This window comes from Eschrichtius robustus, chromosome 1, assembly GCF_028021215.1.
Source record: "Eschrichtius robustus isolate mEscRob2 chromosome 1, mEscRob2.pri, whole genome shotgun sequence".
Lineage (NCBI taxonomy): Eukaryota > Metazoa > Chordata > Mammalia > Artiodactyla > Eschrichtiidae > Eschrichtius > Eschrichtius robustus.
The window spans coordinates 134,963,224-134,985,812 of record NC_090824.1 but is presented as its reverse complement, the minus strand read 5'-3'; the positions used below and the strand labels follow the sequence as shown (position 1 = coordinate 134,985,812).

The following is a 22,589-nucleotide window of genomic DNA, read 5'->3' as shown; positions in this document are numbered from 1 at the left end:
GAGAGGAAGTCCCCGGCCGCGGCCCGCCTCCCGCCGTGTCGCGTCGCACGTAGGCCCCAAAGACGCGACGGGGGCGTCCCCGGCCCACGGCGCCGGAAGCCAAAAGGTGGAGCCCCAACCCCGCCTGTGCCCGCCTGTCCCTTCCTGCGTGCGGGGAGGAGGGCATTGTTCCGCTGTCGCCCCAGTGAAAACCAGGCGGGCCTTGAGCGCCCGCCTGGCTCCGGGGCCCAGGAGGGCGCTAAAGATCACGGAAGGCTCGGGAAGGCTGTCCCGGCTCCCAGTTATGTGGAAGAAGCAAATGAGACCTTATTCTCTTTGTGTGGAGGTTTTTTTAAGCCGTGGCGGCAAGCCGTAGGTGCCCAGCAGTTTCTGAGAAGATACCGGAGAGTCACGTAGGCGGGGCCTCTGGAGGGGTGGGGTCTGGAAGAAAGGGGGGGGGGGGTGTCTCCTTTTCCTTGAGCATCCTTGGAGGACGGCACTAAGCGGACCAGCATTGTTTCTCAGTTTATAAACCCCTGCCAAACAAAAGCCCTGAGCCCCGCCGCGGGCCGACCCGGCTGCCATTTCTCCCCGGAGTCACTGGGCGACCCCTTTGCCCGGGCCGCGAGCGTGGGCTCACCAAAGCCCCGCCCACCTACTTGTCCCGCGCATGGTCAGAGCGGAATAACGAGGCCCTGTTTCCAGATGAGAAAACCGAGGTTGGGTCCTTTGGAAGACCTAACTGTTTATGAGGGCCCCACACTCCCCGCCCCCGGGCTCTAGTTGGCGTCGCTCAACAAAGCGGGCGGGAGCGTCCTCTAACTGCCCCCGCGCCACGCCAGCGACAGAGCATCCCTCCAAGCCCCACCGCTCCCCGGGACAACACCGGGGGACCTGGCCGCCTGCCTCCCCCCTCCCCGGCCCCGCCCCCGGCCCCTCCCCAATGAGGCTGGGCACGCCCCTGGCGCGAGTCGTCACCTCACAGCCACTCAGGCGCTGTCGGAGCGGAGCCGCCCCCTCGGGAGTTAGGGAGGGCTGTCCAGTCTCTAGCCTCTGGCTCCCCCTTAAACTGGGTTCTGACGGCGTGGCTTGAGCGGGTGCTTGGTACCCCCCAAATCTCCGTTAGTTCCACCATCCCTACCGGAAGTAAACAACGGAAGTTAAGTAAAAACGTGATGCTTGCTACACTACTGCAGCCTCAAAACCGGCTCCCGGTCCCCCTCCAACCAAATGCACCCATTCTCCCCCAGTATAGAAATTTCAGCAGCCGCTTCTAGTGTGCAGTTGATGACCAAGAGCCCGGCTGTCTGCGCCCCTAGATCCCGCCCCTTCAGGCTCCTGCCTCAGGGGTCGGAGCTTCTGAGTTGCCATTCTTTCCTGGGCCCCAAAGCTTGGCCTATGGCCCGCAGCCATACCAGCCGGGTTTCATCTAAGGGTTTCATCCACTCAGACAAGGCGGGAGGACTCTGGTGTCTCCTCCTCCCACCTCTTGGTGTTGCCCGCAGTTTCCATGGCTCCTGGAAGCTGCGATTGCGTCAGCAGCTGAGGGTGGAGGAGCTCAGAGAGGCTCCTGTCCCTAGCCCTGACCTGGGCGCCAGGCTCTGAGGGGGTAAGTCGGGCCCTCTTCCCGCTAGCCCTCCCACCATCGAGAACACAGGAGTCCCCGCCTCCCAGTAAAGAAGCAGAGCTTTCTTTTTCAGAAGTAGGATAGGCGCCATCTCCCAGCTCCCCCTCTAAAATCTTCAGTCCAGCAGCTGTCCTGCCTGAAATTCTGCTTTAGAGCCTCATTCTTTTGTCTCTTTGTTCCTAAAAGAACTCACACCTAGAAGAAAGAGAGACACTTGGGAAAAGTGAAGTATGGGTAACTCCCCCACCCCCAGTTCACCCCACCCCACCCCCCTCATTCCTCCAGTGCTGGATGGCTGAGACCTTGGCAACTGGTGGCTGGGGAGGTCAGGGGCCTGGACCACCTTCAGAGAAGGTTTGCTCGACATCCTCCGCCCCTCAGGTCCACGCTCTTTCTCTGGGCCTCAACCCATGTGCCCGCCAAGTCTTTTCTGTGCTGGTTGAGGACACCAAGGAGATGCCTCTGCCCTGTGCCTTGCCACCAGCCACCTGAGCCCCACAGCAACTATGGCCCCCTTGATCTCCCTTTGGCCCCCCTGTGCTCTTGGCTCAGCTCACCTCTCCCCCCAGGCCCCACCTTCTCTGATCCCCTCCTTGTCCTCCTGCCCTTGCTCTCTTCTATCTGCCACATCCATCTTTGCCCTTTCCGGGGCAGTTAATTCACCTTCAGGCCTTAGCCCAAGGGTCACCCTGGAAAGCCTTTCTGGGAGCCCCAAGGAAAGGTCAGACTCCCTTCTGTCTGCTGCCACGGCACTTGGTGGCTGTGCTTCCCTCTGCACTGGCTCCACAAGCTCAACAGCCTGACCTGTACCACTCCCCACTCCGGTAGACCATGAGCACCCCCCGCAAACCAAGCCAGGCAAGCTCAGGGTCTCAGTAAGGGCTAGGGGCTGCCCATAGCGAGCCCCTGCCTCTAAGTGGGAAAGACAGAGAACCCAGCCAGTATGAAGTTGTGGGTGCTATGCAGGGTGTGGAAGGAGCGGGGCAGGGACTGGTCCTCATGGTCCATTTTGGAGAGGCCTTGTGTGTTGGTGAAATGGAGGGAGACAGCTCAGGGGGGAGCTACAGTAACCTGAGCCTGGAGTCAGGGGAGAGGAGAGAGTCAAGGTGTCTAGAAGGGAGAGGGCCTGGTGGGTGGTGCTACAATCCTGAGCGGGGACGGGCCTGGGAATGTGAGGAATAGGCAGGTCAGTTACGGGTCAGGGCCCCCGCCTTACAGCTGAAGCTCTGAAAGCCAGAGAGGTACTGGAGCAGTGACTTGATTTGAGGGCTTCTGACCACCTACGTCAGAGCTAAAATACAGTGTCTCCCCAGATGTTCCCCAGCCCCGGCCATTTCTAGGCTCCCACACTGGGAAAGAGAGCAGCAGGATGGAGGAATGTGGGCCCAGTTTGCAGTGGACTAACTACCTGCGTGACTCGGGGCAACTGATTTCCCCTCTGAGCTTCAGTCCCCCCACCCCAAACCCGGGAGGATCAAATGAACCCGTGTTTGTTCAGCAAGTAGCTGGGCCATAGCACCCACAGATCATGGAATCTGTTGGAAATGAGAACTGTTTAGCGAGGTTGAGGCTGGTGTTTATTTGAAATCTGAATCACCAGGGAGAATCCTGGGCGAAAGTTTGGGGTTGAAGGGTTTAAGTGCCCACTCAGCCCCAGGGCCTGTTTCTGCAACTGAGGCAAGGCCTCAGAGGCTGGTGCTCTGGGAGGGCAGGCGTGCCCCAGCTCCAGGGTCTCCCCTCTATCCTGCTGTCAGGACCCACTGAGTCAGAGCCCCACGGACCTGACGCCTGGTGCTGCCTGCTGTTCCCGGCACTCCCATCACCCCTGGCTACTGGACTGTGCTCACTCACTGAGCCCCACTGAAGGATGCAGGTGAGTGTGGGGAGGCTGGGCACGGCAGTCCCTGGGGCCTGGGCCGAAGCCTGACTGCTCTTTCCCTGGCAGGTGCTCTGACAGGGCCTCTGAGGGAGACTGGGAGCGGTCAGAGAAGAACCTGTGGGTGTGGCTGGCAGAGAGCAGGTGGCAGCGGGCTGAGCTGGCTGGTCGCTTGCGGGCAGCACTGGAGGCCCTGTCTGAGCAAGCACAGGTGCTGCAGAAGCGGGAACGCGAGCTGGGACTCAGCAGGATCCAGTGTGAGTTGCTGGCTCCGAAGCAGAAAGTGAGGCTCTGGTCCTCTCCTCGTGGTCTTCCTTGCTTGTCCACAGCCCCAGGGAGGTCCCCCGAGCTAGCAAGTTCCCCTTACTAGACTGAAAACCCCAGAATGCTCAGGGCTGATGCCCATATCTGGTGTCATATTCTCAGGAAGAAGGCTTGTCAGGGCCTGGGGCATCCAAAGGAGACAGAGGGAAATTGAGTCCCCAAGAGGGCTACCATGTTGAAAGTGTCATCTCTGTGAATGGCACCCCCTGGAGGTGTGCAGTGCATTGCCTGGTGTGGCTGGGAGCAGTGGATAGAGGCAAAGGAAGGACCAGGGAACCTCTGCCCTTCCCTTCCCAGGTAGAATAAGAGGGAAGGAGGTGGCTGGTTTTAGCTCAGTGGACAGAAGAGTTTCCTCCGAAGCCCAGTCACCCCTGGTGAAGCTTCAGTCCCCAGGGAGGGAGAGAGGGTTATGCACACTGAGGCTTCTAGGGGAGGTACCCAGCATCCCTGCCCCATGTGAGAGTATGGACAGTGCTACCCTGTGATGGCCTAGATACCTAAGCCTTTATGTGACCTGGTGGTCTCAGCGCACAGCTGACCCTCCTAGAGCCACTGCTCCCTACCGGCCAGGGAGGACCCTGCGAACCCAGTTGACATGCCTGCTCACTCTCCAGCATTCCACAACAGCAGCCCCTGTACTCTTTTTTTTGTTGTTGTTGTTTTAAAATTTATTTATTTATTTATTTTTGGCTGTGTTGGGTCTTCGTTGCTGCACGCGGGGTTTCTCTAGTTGTGGCGAGCGGGGGCTACTCTTCGTTGCGGTGCGCCGGCTTCTCACTGCGGTGGCTTCTCTTGCTGCGGAGCACGGGCTCTAGCCACACGGGCTTCCGTAGTTGTGGCGCACGGGTTTAGTTACTCCACGGCATGTGGGATCTTCCCGGACCAGGGCTCAAACTTGTGTCCCCTTCATTGGCAGGAGGATTCTTAACCACTGCGCCACCAGGGAAGTCTCAGCCCCTGTACTCTTGCTGGAGCTCCAAAGCCATGAGGAGCTGGGCTGGAGGTGATGTGTCTTGTGTCCAGCTGGAGGTGGAGGGTTTCACATCTGGAGCCAGTGGTGGTAACAGCTGTGCAGCTCCTCAGAGCTGCAGGGCACAGTCCCTTGTGTACAAGCCAGGGCACAGGTCCATGCTGGGCCCCCAGCTGGGCTTATCACAGCTGGTGGAGCAGGCAGGGCCTTGTGGAGTGAGCCTGCTTTATCAGGGGCTGCAGATGCTACCCTGCCGGGGGTGGGGGATGTGTGTCGTGAGACTGGGCCAGCCCTCTCCAGGGACTTGTGCTGCCTTCAGCCCTCCCCCCAGCAGGTGGAATGCTCTGTAGCCCGCCTGGAGCAGGAGAAGCTGTGGGGATCTCAGAGACAGAAGGAGTGGAGGAGGCCAGACCAGGACGCAGAAGACAAGTGAGGGTGCTCAGAGATGGGGGAGGGGCAGAGTGGCAGAGGACGGGCAGACAGTCCCTTCTGCCCCCATGATCCTGCTACTTACTGCAGACAGAAGTGGAAAAGGCCCAGCAGTGTTTGAACCAGATGGGCCGACAGTCCCTTGGCCCAGGGCTCAGCCTGGGGCCCCCTGAGGTAGGGATGACCAGAGCCCCCCCTCCAAGTGGGTGCATGGCAGGGCCCTGAACACTGGCCCTCCCACACATTCGGCCCTCCCTATACTTCATTCCCAGGTCTTCATTCTTGGAGCAGTAGCTGGGGAAGGAGGCCAGTGCAGGGGCTTCTGTTCGGCCCAAGAGGGACGCCCCTCTCCCAAACATTTGGGAAGACCCTGTGATCATCCAGCTGACTCCTCTCACGGTTCAGATGGGAAAACAGTCCGGATGGTAGGGAAAAGCTTGTTCAGGGTCATAACAGTGTGGTCTGAAGATTGGGAGGAGCCCCCTAGACTGAATGTACCTGCAGGAGATGCTGGTGCCAGGCCTGCAAGGCCAGGAGCAGAGTTGGGATGGCAACAGGGCACAGGTACTTCAGGACCCAGATGGATTCTCGGTGGGGGTAGCTGAGACCCCTGCACAGGCTCAGGATACAGCCTTCCTGCAGGAACGGCTGCTGATGCTCACCCAGGTGGGTCAAGACAGGGAACTTGTCAGCCCTGCAGGGAACCCAGGGTACCACATGAGCCAGGCTATGCCCACCTGTGCCAGGGAGCAGAGAAGCAGGGGAACCTGGGCCCTGTGCTTGGGGGATTCTGAGGTTGAGTGGCCCTAAGGACACCATGGAGAAGAGAACGACCAGGAGGGACAGCTTGGAGCAGGGCCCCCACACAGCCCAACTCCAGAGAGCACAGTTCACACCCTTGTCCACCAAAACAGCACCCTCTGCTGGTGGGCAGCCAGGGACTGTCCAGCCTTAAATCATTTGGTCCAGAGTTGAAGCCTGGAGTTCTGAGAAGCCTCTGTGGGCCGGGGTGGTCAGAGAAGGGCTCCTGGAAGGGTTGAGTCTCAGGGGATGCGGAGGTCAGGAACTCGGGAGGAGGGAGCTGCATGGGTAAAGACCCACGGGCTAGCTCAAGCAGACAGATCCCAGCCAGGGGAGGCTGAGCCATGACTCAGGATGGAGCGGGGTCTTCACAGGTAAACAAGAGACTCAGAAGAGCTGGGCCAGAGCCACCAGCAGCCAGGGGTTTGCTTGGAGCAGCTGCAGCAGCTGCAAGGAGAAAAGACGGTGTTGGAGTGCCACGTGCAGGCCCTGGAGGCAGAGCGTGTCTGGCTGCTTGGGGAGAAGTCGGTGCTGCTAGCAGCGCTGAGGGCAGCCCTGGGCCAGGAGGCCTGGTAAATGGCTGCTCGGGCCCACCCCTCAGTGCTCAAGCTGGGCTGGGGTGGGCGGTCCCGTTCTCACACTGGGTGAGATGGCCTGTGGGCAGGAGGTGGGCCAGCCTCTGTCACAGCCGGTAAAGGAAAGGAGCCCAGAACCCCAATCCCTAAATCACGTGGCCAAGGCCAGACTCCCTTCCCCAGGTATCAACACTCCTGGTTGTCACATTCTGGCTCGTTTATGGGAGCATGTGGGAAATATGTCAGCTTCAACAAGTCCTGTCTCCCCTACACATGGCTGAGCCCCTCCTGCTGGCCCAGGGCCAGGCTCAGGGGAGGTGAGATAACCTTAGCTGCTGAGCTCAAGGCAGGATGATTGGGAGTGGAAGTGCTCGGGACAGAGGGTTTTGTGTGTACAGGGAGCCGTGAAGGAGCGGTCTCTGTCCCAGTCCCCATCCCTGCCATCAGGACATAGTGAGGACACCCATGCAACTTGGAAAGGAATCACTGAAAATGTATGAAAACAAGGTGTGGGTGATCTGAGGTCCATGCTGTGCCCAGACCACCCCATTTCTACTAGCACATTCAAGGTCCACGAGGTACCAGTGCCCCTCGGGAAAGAGCAGGAGGAGAAAGAATCACATCCCAGGCTTCATGAGAAGGTGGCTGAGCACTGGAAGGCATGCTGGCACCAGGTAGCAGTTGCTCTGAAATTCAGAGGAAGAACTACAGAGACTTCAGAAGCAGAATGAGGCCTGACCTCCCCAGGTTGGTGCATTCTGTCCACCCCTTTCCTCTCCCTCCCCGTTCTCTTCCCCACCTCCCCACCGCCCTGTCCTTCCTCCTGCATGCCAATGAATCTCTTCCCCCTTCTTAGGATGTCCCGGCTTTGTCCTCCACTTCTTTCCCTTCTGCCTCTTCCTCATCATGCTCCGTCATTCTCCATTCATTCATTCAGCATGCATTTACAAACCACCCAGTACGTGTCTGGCCCTCTTCTGTACACAGTAGAACCAAAGTAGGAGCAGACCTCTCCCTGTCCCCAAATGCTTCTGGTATTGGGGGTGGGGAGAATCAAGCAGGCAATTATAATTTAATGTGCCTAATGAGGGGAGAGGCACTATAAAAGCTATGGGCAGGGCGGCAGATAGCAAAGTCCTCCCCCGAGAGGGGGCTACTGAGCCTTGAAATCTTCGCTGAGGGATGAACAGGCATCTTCAAGGAACAAAAGAAAAAAGGGCATTTCAACAAGAGGAAAGAGCTCATGCAAAGGCCCAGAGAGGAGAGGCATGGAGGCGGGGGTGTTGTGAATAGTCCCTGACCCAAATGAGAAGTGGAGGAGGTGAGGAGTTGCTGTGAAGTGTGGGGGCCACAGCAAGGGCTCGGGGGTCCCAGGCCCTGTCCACCCGACTTTACCTCTGGCTCCTCCTGGAGGAGGCCTCCTGCTGGCCAGGACCCTCCCTTAGTCTCCTGGCCAAATGCCTGTGTGCACGGGCAGACAGACAATTGGACACACACACACACACACCAAGATATACATCAGACACTCACCCAGAGACACGTGCGCTTGCTCCCAGATGTGCCCACACAGAGACACAGAGAAATAGATACAGACACCGAGGAGATGGCTCAGAGCCACAGGGATGGAGAGTTGTAAGGACCTGGATGGGATCCACACTGTGCAGCAGGACCCCAACCAGAGGTGATCTGTTGCTATGGCTGGAAGCAGAGGGAGAGGGGTCTCAGCAGCAGTGCTTAGCTGGCCCGGGCCTCATAGAAGGTGGCGTTGGTCTAAACTGGTGAACCTGAAACTGGGGTCCAGAGCTGGGCTCTGAGAGGGCTGTTAGTTCCTCAAGGAAGCAAATTTGCAGTAACAGTCTGCAACTGCACATTTGTACAGAAAAAAATCTCGATTTTTGTCTGTTTCTCAACCCAGACTCTTGAGGGTCGGAGATTGTCTCCCTGGGGCCTGGAGGGACTCTGTTCTTTACGGGGTGTGCAGTGGGTCATGTCAGCGAGAAGGTAGGGCACTCAGTGACCAAGGGCCAGGCCCCCTGGTCAGATTCAGGCTCCGGGAAGGCAGGAGGTGGTGCCAGGGGAGCCCTATGCAAACACCATGCAGTTGGCCCGTAACCAGTGCAGATGTGAGCCCCAGCTCTAGGGTCTCCCAGCTCCGTGCCCCTCAGGGACTGCCCTACCCTGTCTCCCTCCTTCCAGTCCCTGGGAGCTCCTCCCAGGACTAGGACTCATCTGTGAGTGAATGGGTGCCCCAGGCCCTGTGCTTGTCCAGGGAAGGTGACCTAGAAGTTGGCCCTGCATCATGGGCAGGGGTCCTGTGTAGAGCAGCCAATGGGCCAAACACAGCAGGGAGAGGGGGCAGCAGCCGGATAGGGTCTGATGCTGCATCAACATCTGGCTGCAGGGGACGTGAGGGGCACCCAGGGCCTCCAGCACTCTCCACCTCTAGTCCCATCCCCCACCTCAGGCTCCTTCCACCCTGACCCTCTCTGGGTCTCTACCTCAGTCTGTCTTCCTCTTCAATCCCAGAATTCTGTGGGCTTCACTGTCCCCAAAATAGTGGTTAAGACTGTGGGCTCTGGAGCCTGCCCACTGACTCCACATTATACTAGCTGTGTGCCCTTGGGCAAATTACTCCATTTCTCTGGCCCTCATTTGTAAGAACCAAGAACAGCAACAGCTTTCCTCCCCCAGCAGCTGTCTGTGAGGGTTAAACTGGACAAGCATGTAAGAGGCTCAGTGCTGTGCTGGACACGTGGCACATAGTCATGAGATGTTAGCTGCTACTGTTACACACTTCATGCTGCTGCAGGCCTGGCCGCTTTGAGGCAAAAGTCTCCCTTCTGAATCAGGGTCCCTTTGGGGGCCAATGAGCTGCCATGGGGGTTTGATCTCATTCACCCTCTGTGTTAGCTTGCTAGGGCTGCCATAACCAAGGACCACAAAATGGGGGGCTTAACCAACAGAAACTTACTGTCTCAAAGTTCTGGAGTCTGGAGTCCGAGATCAAGATGTTGGCAGGGTTGGTTCCTTCTGAGGGCTGTGAGAGAGCATCTGTTCCTGCCTCTCCCCCAGCTTCTGGTGGTTGCTGACAGTCTTGGACATTCGCATCACCCCAGTCTCTGCCTTCATATTCACAGAGGACTCTCCCTGTGCGTATGTTTCTGTGTTCAAATTTCCCCTATTTATAAAGATACCAGTTACACTGAATTAGGGCCCACTCTAATGAGCTCATTTTAAATTTACTTCTGTAAAGACCCTGTCTCCAAATAAAGTCCCATCCTGGGGTACTGGAGGTTAGAATGCAAACATACCTTTTTTTGTGGGGGACACAGTTCAACCCACAACACCCTCCAATTTGCTTCCTGCTAGCTTCTTGTTGGGTGGGTTGGGTGTGACTTGGGATCTTGGGGGCCCAGCTGTTCTTTGTCTTGTTTTTCCCCTCCCTTAATCCCAGGACCCTGGCACAGCCGCAGAGGGGCTGGAGTGTCCACGGGAGGGGCCACTCAGTGAGCCCCCAGGCACCTCATCCACATACGGGTGAGGGAGGCAGACTGGGGTCCAGGCTGGAAATCGGGCTCCTCTCTGCAGGCCGGGCCCTGCCCAGACTCAATAGCCTGTGTGGGGGTGTCTGTGGGCATGAGAGGATGGGGGTGGGGCTCCCCTCAGATGGGGCTGCAATCTGTCCTTCACTGCCTGGCCCTGGCCAGTGACAGGAGCAAGACGCAGGGTCTGGAGAGGAAAAACAACCAGATGACTGCCAGGATCCAGAGGTGGACGGTGGGAGGAGCTAGGGGCTGCCTGGGGTGGAGGGAGTTGGGGCCCACCTGGGGTCAGGGCCCCCAGAAGCCCTTCCTGATGACCCTAGAGTCTTCCCCAAGCCTGAAACCAGGGACCTAGTGCAAAAAAGTAAGCAGCCCGGGCTCCGTCACAGGCACTAGCCCCTTCCCCTCATGGTGCCTCAGCTTCCTTGTCTGTATAATGGGTCGCAAACTCCCTGTCCTGGCCCCTGTAAGTACCTGGGGGCTCAGGTCCAGGGTGTGGGGCCTCTTGGGCTAAGGCAGCCCTTCTGTCCACAAATGGACGAGGGCCTCTCACTCCAGTCTGAGCTGGATGCCTGGGGGCAGGAGCAGGACTCTGGGTGCAGCTGGCACCGGAACCTGCAGCGTGAGCTACTAGGGGCAAGGGTCGGTGCCCTCGGTTGAGTGTGGCCCGGGCCTGCCCACACCCCAGGACAGGGACACGAAAACCTGGACAGTCCAGCCGGCTGAGAAGGAAGGCCAGCCGCCCAGGTGTTCCCGAGTCCTAGGCACCCGCCCTCTTCCCACAGGTGCGGGCCCCGGCAGAGACCCCAGGCAGCCTCTGAGTCTGTGCACGCAAGGTGGGCTCCACCCCATCCCCAGCCCCCTGTGGAGGTCTGGGCCCAGCTTGGCTTCTCTCTGGGGACCAGACTGGCATTTACTGAGTGGGCACCAGCCAAGCCCACTCCCCTCAGCCTCCAGTCCCATAGTCTGCAGGGGAGGCCGCTGTGGAATCCTCCCTGGGCCTCTCAGGCAGCAGGGTTTCCAAGAACACAGAGATGGGGGTTGTGGCCAGGTGGCCTTGGACAAACCCTCTGCTGACTCTGGGCTCAGGTTCCCATCTGTGCACTGGGCCTGGTGTCGGCAGGACTCGGGGGTTCCTGACCCTCACTGATACTGTGACCCTATTTGGTTTACCCATTAGGTTGCTGTCCCTGGGTCACACTCCAGATCTTTAAGGCCTGTGTCCCAGTGGAGTGGCCCACTGTCCTTGGTTGGGCTAATGACATTCAGAATGGGATGTGGGCAAGGCCTGCCCCAGGTGCTGCCAGAGCCGAGGCCTGCAGAGAAACCCAAGCAGTGTCCAGGGCCCCCCCCCCCACCCGCTCCCAGTGGCAGAGGGGAAAGCTTGGGAGCAGGCAGGGGCAGAGCCACTGCAGCCCCACTGGGAGGTGAGAGCTGGCCTGGGTTGGTCCTGGCTGCCCTCCCTCAGGGCTGGGGACAGGGCCTCCCAGGCAGAGGATGCAGCTGTGTGGACTGGGCCCTCTAAGACCACACTGGGTCCTTGCGGCCAGGAAACTGAGGCCGAGGCCACCTGGAGAGGTGAAGGTAGGGTGAACTCCGGAGGCGGGGAGGGGAAGGCTTGTTGGAACCAGTGAATCGGGATCAGGATGTCTCCTCCGAGGGCCAAGCGCTGAGCCTAGACCCACTGCAGGCTGGACCCCAGGCTGCCCTGCTCTTGCATGGTCTCGGGGTGGCCCTGGGTGGGGACCAGGCACTCACTCCTTGGCAGGGTGGGCTCACCAGTCAACACAAAGCAAGTGCATCACGGTCAAGGCTCTGTGGGCCTGGCCCGGTGCACAGGGACCCAGTGCAGGGAGAGAGGGGAGGATCTGGAGACAGAGGGGGATTTGGAGACCGGGGCCTGCCCTTAGGAAGCTCTCGGGCTGGAAGGAATTAGTCATACAGGAAGCACTGAGGGAGTTTCACCCATCAATATTTTTGGATTCAGGGAAATTTTTAGTCACCTAAAAATTTGGAGGGGAAGAAAGAGGCCATCTTGCTCCTTCCCCCTAGTGCTGTTCCATCAGCTTCTCCCAGCACCTGATAGTCATCTGTCCCTTCTTTGGGTCAAGGCATAGTCCCAGGCAGGCCCCTGTGAGAATGGAGTGGGGTGATGTCCTTGGGGAAGCACCAGATCGAGATAGGAGCCAACAACCGTCCCCCCCACCCCCAGTTCCTGCAGACTTCGCTGCAGGAGGTGGGCTCCGAGCTGACCCAGATGCGGCCTAAGCTCGAGAAAGTCTGGGACGTGCTGAAAGCTCAATCCTCAGAGCTGGAGGCTCAGCGGCTGGCCCTGGAGGGTCCCCAGAACCAGGGGCTCAACTCACCCCCACCTCTGTGCCGCTGCCAGGCCTGCATGCCCAGGGAGGGACCCACAGTCTCCCCTGCCCATTCCTGGTCACACTGTGGCCACTGGCTTTCCCTTCCTCGACTCCCTAGTCAAGTCCCTCCCAAGCCCTCGCTGCCCCCTTCCCGACAGGGCTGAAGCCCTCGAATGTGCTCACTGCCTCTCCCCACTCCCCCTCAAGGTGGCAGAGAGCCTTGCTGAGAAGCTGAGGCTGGAGCAGCAGCTGAGGACTCTGGAGCAGGAGCTGGTGGGAAAGTGAGGACCACAGGTGGTGAGGGGCACCCGGATCTGAGGGGCTCACGGGGAGAAACCCCCCTCCCTCACAGAGATGCTCACCAGGCCCCACAGCTCTTCCCCTGCCCCTGAGAATCTGGGGCAGGTGGCAGGGGGCGTTTGGGGACAAGCTGTTAAGTGAGCCCTCTCATCCCCTCGGGGGATACTGATGGGCCTGGGGCCTGATATATCGCCCTGTCTGCCTTCTCTTCTCTGAAGAGGGGAATCTAGGGGAAGAAGCAGGAGGGAGCGTGGCTAGGTGGGTTCTGGGGGCACAGGGAGTCAGGATGTCTGGGTTCCTGGGCCTGGCGTCAGAGATTGAAGGAGAGTGGCCTTCAGAGCTGAAAAGTCCTGTGCTCGAGTCAGCTTCTCCACCAACCAACTAGGTGAGCATGAGCAAGTCTGCCTTCTCTAAGCCTCAGTTTCCTCATCTGCAAAATGGGGATACTGACAGAACCTACCTCAAAGGACGATGTGAGGATTACACGAGACAGTGCATGGAGCACAGTGCCTGTTTCCAGTCCCCCTAAGCTTCCTGATACCTGGGGTCCAGTTTGGGTGAGTCAGTATTAAAACCATAAAACCACAGAGATGTGCCCAAGACCAAGTGTGTATGGGGCTTCAGTCACAAAGTCTATCCATTGCTCCACCAACTAGGCATTGTTTGCACTTCTTATTAAGTTCAGGAAACAATCTGATATAATGTGCAGCCACCAGTGATAGACAATGTAGCAATGCCCACGACCAGGAGCTTGAATACTGTTAGTTCTTGGATCCTATTTCACTCTTACCAAGGGCCTCATCTTTATGACCCTGCATGGAGGAGCTGGATGGGGTGGGGAATCCTGTCTTTTGCCTCAGCTGCTCTCTGGGGATCCCGGGAGAAGGGAGGTAGATCCGTCAGTGGACCCTCAGGCTGGGAACTGTGTCCACAGGGAACAGGAGCTGGTGCAGCTCCGAGCATCAAGGGCTCCAGTGCCGGGAGGACAGGAGCCTCCATCCGCCTCTCAACTCCTGAAGGTAGCATTTGGGGATTCTCCAGAGGGACAGGCAGAGTGACCCCTGCCTCCCTGTGGGACCCAAGCCCAGTTTCTCTCTCTGTCTTCGTCTCCCTATCCGCAAGTTGGAGGGGGAAACAGAGGCTCGAAGGGTCCCTCCAGCTTGGACCTTTGCTGGTTCTCCTGGATTCCTCAACTGCCCACCCTTCCCTGGCAGAGGTGGAGCTACCGCATACTTGGTACCTGCCCTGCCTCTGCGCCCTCTGTGGGGGTCAGCCTCTGCCTCATCTGCTTCCAGATCTTAGCCACAGCCCTGGAACCAGAGGAGAGGAGCATCTGAGAAGCAGCCAGGGGCAGTGCCCAGGCTGGGGAAGAAAGGTGGCGTGGAGACTGAGGCCCAGAGCCACGAGGGAACAGATTCACAGCCTCGCTCTGCAGCATAAGAGATTGAGGTCAGCCCCTGGCCCAGCCCCAGGGAGCCGGGTAGTCCTGGCACAGAGGACCTGGATTGATAGGCCTCAGGAAACCAAGCGGGGACAAAGACTCCTGGGGAGAGGGGAGGCCCTGGTGGCTATGCCTTTAGCCCCCAGGGCCAAAGTCTCTGTCAGGCCTATTGTAGGTGGCTGCAGTAAGAGGCTGTCATTGTCCCCCACCTGCCACGGGGCCTGAAATGCTCATGCCGGCACAAGGTTCCTGACTCTCAGTGGTTGAGGCCACCTGGCTCTTTCCCAGGGGGACTCTGTGGCTCAGAGTAGAGCTGGGCAGGGAGTGGCCAAGTGGGGATGCTGGGGTCCTTGTGGGGCTTGGTTGGCCCACTCATTGCCCCAGTGCCAGCAGAGTGATGGCTGGGACCCTCTGTCTTACTGGTGAAGGCCTTGGGCACTGGGCTTTAGGCTTTTCAAAGTGAGTTTTCATTTACTTGTGCTTCATTCAAATCACTCTACAGTTTCCATTTCACAGACAAGAAACTGCCCAGAGAAGGGCAGTAACTTGCCCTAGATCACACAGCAAAACAGCAGCTAAGCCCCCTGGTTCCCTAACCTGTCCCAGAAAGGTGGTTTCTCATTTCACACTGCCTATTCTGAGCTTGATAGCAGGACCATCTTCAATGGCCACAGGCCAGGCCTGCTTAGGGTTGTCATCCCCCTCAAGGTCATCTGGCCATTTTTCTTTTTCTGAACTTCCCTCTCCACCCTCCTCTGTGCTTCCTTCCCCTACAGAGCTCTGTCAGCTGGGCCACATGCCCCCCAGAACCATCCTCGATGCTGTCACTGAACGCTCCCCCCATCTACTGCCTTAAGTGAAGCAGGGTTTTGCAGAGGGGGACTCTGGCAGGGTGATGGGACAGAACATCTTTGGGATTGTTTCTCCAGCATCGTCCTCCACAAGATGTTCTCTGCCCTCCCTGCCATATACAGGCTACTGTGGGGGCTGCCAAGTTCTCAACTGATTGGTCCAGCACTGGGTGCTGAACCCACCTGAACCAATGGTCTCCTTCCTGGGGTCACTGGACTTAGGACAAAAGAGTAATCTTTCCAGAGCTGAAGACTGGACACATAAAACTGGGGAGCTGTCAACCGCCCTGTTTTTCTCTGCGGAAAAAGTTGTATTTCAGCAAGAGCAAATGGAGCTGATGATTCCCAGAAAGTGAAATTGGGATGGAGAGATTTTGGTTCAGCCCAGGGGGTCTCATGCATGCAGAAGACATAAACTTGACCTTTGGGATGGTCACCTCACCTCGCTCTGTAGCTCAGGCGTCAGGCTGAGCTGGTCTTCAGGAAGGGAGGAATACCTTCCACAGGCAGCGCTTCTGGGTTCCAGACCCTTCCTGAGGCCAGCCCCAGGTCCCATTGCCCTTGGGCTCCTCCACACACCCTGGTGTCGGAGAATAAATACCCCTCCTGTCTGCTCATATGGGCCTGAGCGATTTGGGTCCCTTACGAGGGAATGCCTCCAAACCAGATGGCTGCCCCCCTGTCCCAAAGGCCCTCCCGGTAGGCGGAGCATTGCCCTCCACCGTCGTATCTCAGACCCGGCTCCGGTTTGTTCCCCTGGCACAGAAGGCCACCCCACTACCCCTTTGCCTTCTTGTGTGTCCCTGTGTCCCAGCTGCTGACGGGGTTTGTACTCACTGTCTCCAAGCGCAGCGGGGGCTCCCACTCTTCCCAGTCCTGCTGGTCTGGTCGGTTCCTTCTCCCCTTCCTTCCGGTGGTGATTACAAACCTTCTCTTTCAGAAGTCCCAAGCCACCAACTCCCCCTCCTTTCCGGGCAGTAACCGGCACTTCATTTCACAGGGAGGCGGGCGGAGACGCTGTCGGCCCCAGGCCCTTCCCAGCCGCCCCCCACCCCCGCTCGCCCCATTGGCTGCGCGGAGGGCACATGCCCAGCCCTGGCCAATGAGGTGGGGGAAGCTGCGGCTCGTGGCTGAGAAAGCTGGTCCCGGAGATGCTCATGTCCCTCAGGTGACCCCCCCTGTTGTGCGAGGCTTGGGGGGTCGGGTGGGGCCAGAGCCGAGACGTGGGATGATCAGAGCCCCCTCCCCGCGTCCTCTGCTTCCCTCTCGTCACCGCGCTGGGCTACCCCTGACCTAACTGAAAAGAGGCATCTGCGGGAGAAGTTGGACAGCCGCATTAGAGTCCGTTCCCAGCCCTGCCATTCACTACGTATGTGACCTCGTGCACACTTCTGCTCTTCAGTTTCTTCATCTGTAAAATGAACAAAGTCACTGCCTCACAGGTCTATGGGTGCAAGTGTTAAATGAGACACTGAGCACAGAGTGCTTTGCCTCCCTCGTGGTTAGGGCAGATTCTGGACCCCGTAGCCACCGACTGCTCTTCTCATAGCTCTGGGACCTCGTGCTAGTTACTCAAGCTCTCCGCGCCTCCAAATTCATAAGTGTGTAGAGGAGCAAACGAGTTAATTCATGCAAAGAACTTAAACCACACCTGGTATACACCAGTGTTCAGTAATTGGTAATTTCACAGCCTTCTTATTACCATCAGTGCCATCCCATGTCCTGGGGCACACGTTCAGAGTTCCTCTGGGGTACAAACCTGGGAGCACAATTGCTGGGCCCCAGGGCATGGGCACGTTCCACTTTACTAGGTACAGCCAAAGTGTTTTCCAGAGTTAGGCTAATTTACACTCCCCCCGGCAATCTGTGAGAGTTCCCATTGCTCCCCATCCTCGCCAAGGCCTGGTATTTTAAGACTACAGTTTGTGCCAATCTGATGGTGTGGAATGGTTTTTTGTGCATTTCCCTGATTACTAATGAGGACCATTTTATTTCCTCTTCTGCCAGACACCTGTTCATGACTTTGCCCCCTCTCCTCAATCCTTTTTGCTTTTGTCTTAACAATAAGCATTTAAAAAAGAAAGAAATTCTGACTAGTTGTGTGTTACAAGCATCTCCTCCCAGTTTGTCTTTTTATCTATGGTACCTTTTGATGAAGTTTTTTCGGAGGGTCTAGTTTGAGGAATTCTTCCTTTTCTTGAGGTCTTAGATATTCTCCTATATTTTTTTTCTGTTAATTTAGAGTGGGATGGAATTGCAGTGGCTCAGTGCCTTGTTCTTCTCAGATTCTCCATCTCTATCAGGAGGCTTATTCAGCTGCCACTTCTCCCTCAGCATCCCCTCACATCCACTCCATACTTCTTCTATCTCAAATGTCTCTGGACCCTGCTTCTCCTCATCTCTGGGCCGCCTCCTATACCAGTCCCACTGAATCTCCATGTGGCAGCTCCCTGGTGTGTCACAGGAGGTTGTGACGTGTGATCCCAACTATTGGTTAGTAATTAAAGTACTAAAGGGTTGGTTATTTCTTTCAAAAGATTTTAAAGAATCAGTGAGAGGTTCAAGACTGTCCCAGTGTCACCCTCACTTTCTAGCACTTCAAAATGGCAGAGAGAACCCCACCTGTGCCTCAGAGGTTGCAGACAGGCGAGGTATATGTTGTTATGGATGGAGGAGGGCAATCACAAACCCACCCAGTGCTTTACCTCTCTGCCCATTTCTTCTGGTTTTGCCAAAACCAGGTTGTGCCCATACGATGCGCACCGTGGCAGAGAAAAAGGCTGAGCAGTCTGGGTAGCAGGCCTGTTGCAGTGGCAGTGTCCCAGGGTGTCCATGTCTAGAATGTCTCCCAGCTCCAGATCACCCTTCTAGAAAAGCCTCTTTCTAAGCCTATGTCCTCCTTAAAACATGTCAGCAGGGCCCCGACGCTCAGAGGATGGTGCCCAAATTCCCTAGCCTGGGCTCCATCCTGGCCCCAGCCACACTTCTTTCCAGCACCCCCCAACCCTAGGCGCTGCCCACGGTTCCCCAGTGGCAGGTCCTTTGATGCCACCGAGCTTCCACATGTATCACTTCCTCTGCTCTTCCTCACGTCTCCAGTTGGCCACCTCATTCTTCTAGCTGAAATGTCCGCTGCTGGGAAGCCTTCCAGAGATTCCCTAGTGAGCTGCTCCAGCATTTATCTACCCCACTGGTCCCAGTCATGCTGTATTTTAAAGACTCGGTTTTTGTCTAGAGTCGTGTGTGCCTCCCAGACAAGAGTGTGAGCTCTGTGAGTGTGGGGACTGTACTTATTCAGCAGGAGCTCAAAGAGGGCTTGCTCATGGAGGAGACCCCTGGCCCTGTGCCTGCTGGGACCCTCACGTGACACCAGGGGAGTCAGTTTTGGTGATCATGCAGTATCAGCGGTGCCCGGCTAATACAGAAGACAGGCTGAGAGTAAGCGCTTTGGGAAAACGATGGGTGAGCAGCGAAGAAGAGAAGGGTTAGGAAAAATCAAGGGATCAGAGGAGTAGTTCACTTAGCCCCTTTTATTCTGAAGGTCCTCGCCTCTTCCCTAGTACTGTCAAATGAAAGAGTCACTGAAAGCGCCCGCGAGACCTGCTTGTGTGAAGAGGTAGAGGTTTATTGAAATATAAACATTCGAGAACATGTAAGATAGAAAATGACCACAACATATACAGACACTTGCTGCAAGAGGACTTCTGAGGTATTTATCCACTGCCTAGGCTACCCATGTGCTATCACATTTTTTCCTGGTTAAATACAAGTAAGATGGGGAAGGGGAGGGGACGGAGCGGCCCTGGCCAATGGCTGCCATGTGACCTCAGGGCTGCACCGTCAGGAGAGCTCCTCTTGGCCCAGGGCCCCATTCTGGGGGCACCTGCCGGCACTCCCACCCTCGGGCTTTCAGGCTGAGACCCTGCTGTTGCCCCTGAGGGCAGCGAGGGCCTGCTGAGAGGGCAAGCTGGGCAAGCTGCCTGAGGAAAGGGAGAGGATCCAACAACCAGGAAGACACAGTGCACCACCCCTGTGTCCTCCAGGTGGGAAGAGTCCATCCTTTGTGACCAAAGCCCTGAGAAAGACACACTGGCCAAATGTCTGCGATGCCTTCAAGTGGGCCCAGCGCCAGCCAACCGGGCTCCTCCCTGACACAGACCTCAGAGGCCCTTCTCTGCCAGGCCCTGCGCCGGCCTGGTGAGGCCAGGAGAGGGTCAGCCCCCAGTGGATGGGGCTGTGTGTGTGAGTATGTGTGAGTGTGAGACAGTGTGGAGGGCTAGGGAAGGGAGAGAAGATGCAGTCAGTGCAGCTGCAGCTCACTGGGCTGAGGTATGCGTTTTGTGCTCAAGCGTATGATTTCCCTTTCCTTTCCTAGATGGACTGAGCGTTAGTCGTGCGTGGGCTTGTGCCACCATGGTCTCCCAGCGCCACAGCGCGACGATATCACAGCAGGTGGGGTTCCACTGAACACTGCAGGGCTTACTCGATTGAGAGGTGAGCCTTGTGTGAGAATCACCTCTTCTTTATGACACAGGAACAGCCCACTCCACCCCAGGGTCCAAGAGGAGAGACAGAGCTCTTTCAGCATCTCCTCACCCTCTGGGGCAGCTCAACTTCTCCAAGGCCCATGGCCTCCACAGCCCGCTCCTGCCCTGAGGTGGGAATGTTGAGTGAAGGAAAGATGCCCTGCCCCCACCCTGGCGAGCTGGGCGCTGGGGTTTGGGACTGCCCTGCTCTGGTGGGAAATGGGTCAAGGGCCATCTTGAGAACCGGTGTGGTTTCACGATCCAACCTGCGTGAGAGCGGGCCTCTCCGTTCCACCTCCTCCTGCCACTGTGATCCCTGAGTCATCTCTCCTGCTGCCTCGCTCGCACCCTCACTGGGGTCTTAGGGAAGGGCCGGAGGGGCTGGGGTACCAAATCATTTGCTCGGCTTTGGGGGTGATCTGCTTTCATTTCTTTGGTGCTACAATAATAACAATAAAAATTTTAAAGTAAAAAAAAAACACAAAAGTCAGCAAACACATATAAAAAAGATTTCAGAGATGCAAATACTTCCTGAAGAATCAAACATCAACAGTTACAAATCTGAGGTATTTCAATGAACCTGACATTGGCAGGTTTGGGCCCCACGAGAAGAAGAGGGGCCCAAGGGACAAGTGGGCTGTTTCCTGGGAGAGCTGGCCAACAGGGATGAGTGGGGGCGTGAGGTCTGGGAGGGTCAGAAAAGGGTCAGTGGAGTGGGTGCCAGGGCCTGCCTGGGCAGCCCCTGAGGCTCTGCCTCTCCCTCAGCAGATGCCCAGCAGGCCCTGGGTCCTGAGGAACTGTCCTCATGATCCCTGTCTTGGGACCATTAAAAGGGGGATATGGGGGCCCTGAGGACTGCTTCAAGACTTGAATTTGAGAGACCCACACCCCAAGAACCAAACATGGGAGGCAAGGTGGGCTGGGAGGACCCCATGCCATGCTCAGCAGAGAAGGGCCACAAAGACATGCTCTTGGCTCCTAGCAGCCCCACGCTGGAGTCAAAGATTGGGGGACTGAGCAGGGGAAGAGACCAGTGACCCTGGGGTCACGGCAGAAGGCAGGGGAAGGGAAATAAATTAAAGGGGAAGGGATGTGGAGGGCCTCCAGCCCTGTGTCAGCTTACAGATTGTCAATACATTGTGCCCGGGATGGGAGGTGGCCTGGGAGCCCTGGAGGAAGCTGGACGCCCATAGACCCCGCCCAGTTCTCCAGGACAATCCCTGATTGGACAACGCTGCCCTGTCAGGCCCCTCCAGCCTCTCCTTGCCTCTAGAGTACAGCAGGACCTGGTGGAGCCTGGACAGACGGACAGGTCCAAACTCTCAACATCTGGCCAAATGGTGTTTGATGTGGGCTCCATGAGATGAGGTAAATTCTGTGCATCAACTTCCTTCACTCTCGATGGGAGGGTGGAGGGAGTTGGGAGCTGGGTCCTGCCCCTCAGAGGGACCAGCTGGTGGAGGGCTCTGCACTGGGGGTGCCCCGGGACGAGGTAGGACTTGGCGAGCAGTGAGAACTGCTGCTGCTGCTGGCGCTGCTGCCGATGCTCTGGGGAGCGGATCCTGCGATGAGGTGGACCACAGGTTTCTGGGCAAACAGCACACCTGAGCGAGTGGGGGTGGGGAGAAGGAAGTGTGAGCACGTGGGCAGAGGAGGGACAGGTTCAGGGGTTCAGTTCATTCCACTGTATCTACTGCCGCCTAACTCTGGGCAAAGAGGCTCCATGCTGGACACTGCGCTAGGTGACGACACTGCCCCGCCTGCAGGTGCTTACAGGCTGGTGAGGGGGACAGAGTCATTTTGCTGAAATCTCACAAAGGCGCTAAGTGAAGTGTACCCAGTGTGTTGTGGGGAAAAAAGGCGGCTTTGGAGGGCAGGGGAAAGTGGGTAAGGAGAAGCTCTGGCGGGAGAGCATGCCTGGACTTTTTAGAAAAAGTGGCCACATGACGAGGAGGAGACGGTGTGGCAGGCAGAGGAAATCTGAGAGAACAAAGAACAGAGAGAGGCGGCGAACATGCTGGAGGCTGGTGCAGCAATGCGGTAGGCCTGGGGGGGAGCTGAAGGCAGGCATGCGGCACAGGAGGCTGGAGAGGTGGGAGGGCGAGGAAATGGAGGCCTGCGTGTCTCTAGGCTGCCGGGGTCTTACCCTGTGGGGCTTGTGAAGCCCCTGCAAGTTTTAAGAAGGGGAAGAAGGGGACGGACATCATGAGGTGGGCATTTCAGAGCTCTCATTGGGGCTGGGAGGATGTGGGTGGATGGAAGCCTGCAAGTAAGCTACTCTAACAGGGGAGAAGAGAGGTCTGAACCAGGGCCATGCGGCGGGGACGCAGCAGAGCAGCGGCGTCTGCTGAGCTCTGGGGGGCGATGGGCCTGAGGGGCTCTCAGGAATGACTTCCAGGCTCCGGGCCTGGGTGACTGCACAGCCACTGAGAAAGGACACAGGTGGGACAGGATTGAGGCAGGTGAGGTTTGGGGAGCCTTCAACTCTCTTCTGACTGCTCCCCATGCTGAGGGGGAGGAGGCATATCCTCCTCTCTCCTGAGAGAGGATGAGAGGAGATGCAGAGCCAGGCACTGATCTCCCCCTTCCCTGCTTTCTGCACAGACCCACTCCCAACCCCCAAACCTCCTCGACCACACGGCACCACCAGAAGGCAAAGGGCATCCAGGCCCTACCCGCCGGCTTGCCCAGTCTCCTTGAGGGGTCTGTGTTAGGCAGAGACCTTTGAATGTGGCGTGGTCTCTGAAGCACTGACTCTGTGGTGATTGGCTAGGCAACTTGGCATCCCTGCTTCTCTGTAGGCTGCTTCCAGGAACTCTGCCCCTTCCCTGGCCCCAAGCGTGATGCCCCCAGCAGGTGGCCCGGCAGAGATCCAGAGCGGCCTTGGCCCCAGTCCCCAGAGTAGGAGCACTCAAAGCATGCCCTGTGGAAATGCTCCTGGTTTCGATAGAAGGTGCAGCTCTAACCCCCCTCCACTGGGCACCTCCC

General features: G+C 57.6%; 1 protein-coding gene and 2 long non-coding RNA genes across 7 annotated transcripts in view; 1 reads left to right on the top strand and 2 right to left on the bottom strand.

Moving 5' to 3' along the window:
• The first annotated feature begins 107 nt into the window (after positions 1–107).
• LOC137771887 (uncharacterized) lies at positions 108–19,528 on the top strand. 4 transcript variants are annotated; one of them, XR_011075419.1, is made up of 8 exons: positions 108–392; positions 3,361–3,479; positions 3,552–3,739; positions 4,723–5,379; positions 5,478–5,630; positions 7,141–7,328; positions 19,119–19,317; positions 19,451–19,528. It is a non-coding gene; the product is annotated as an uncharacterized lncRNA (long non-coding RNA). The 4 variants fall into 4 exon arrangements; XR_011075416.1 differs by lacking the exon at positions 108–392 and adding an exon at positions 678–1,588; XR_011075417.1 differs by lacking the exons at positions 108–392; positions 19,119–19,317; positions 19,451–19,528 and adding exons at positions 678–1,588; positions 14,079–14,232; positions 15,001–16,515.
• On the bottom strand, positions 5,299–16,117 carry LOC137771894 (uncharacterized). Its single transcript, XR_011075420.1, has 3 exons — positions 15,913–16,117; positions 9,553–9,759; positions 5,299–6,453 (listed from the first exon to the last, which is right to left on the bottom strand). It is a non-coding gene; the product is annotated as an uncharacterized lncRNA (long non-coding RNA).
• ARID3B (AT-rich interaction domain 3B) overlaps positions 18,680–22,589 on the bottom strand; it is a 51,983-nt gene continuing 48,073 nt past the window's right edge. For both annotated transcript variants that reach the window (XM_068555590.1, XM_068555583.1), the window contains one exon: positions 18,680–21,205. In XM_068555590.1, coding sequence (XP_068411691.1) covers positions 21,042–21,205 — 164 coding nt within the window. In that variant the 3' untranslated portion in view covers positions 18,680–21,041. The remainder of the gene's footprint in view (positions 21,206–22,589) is intronic.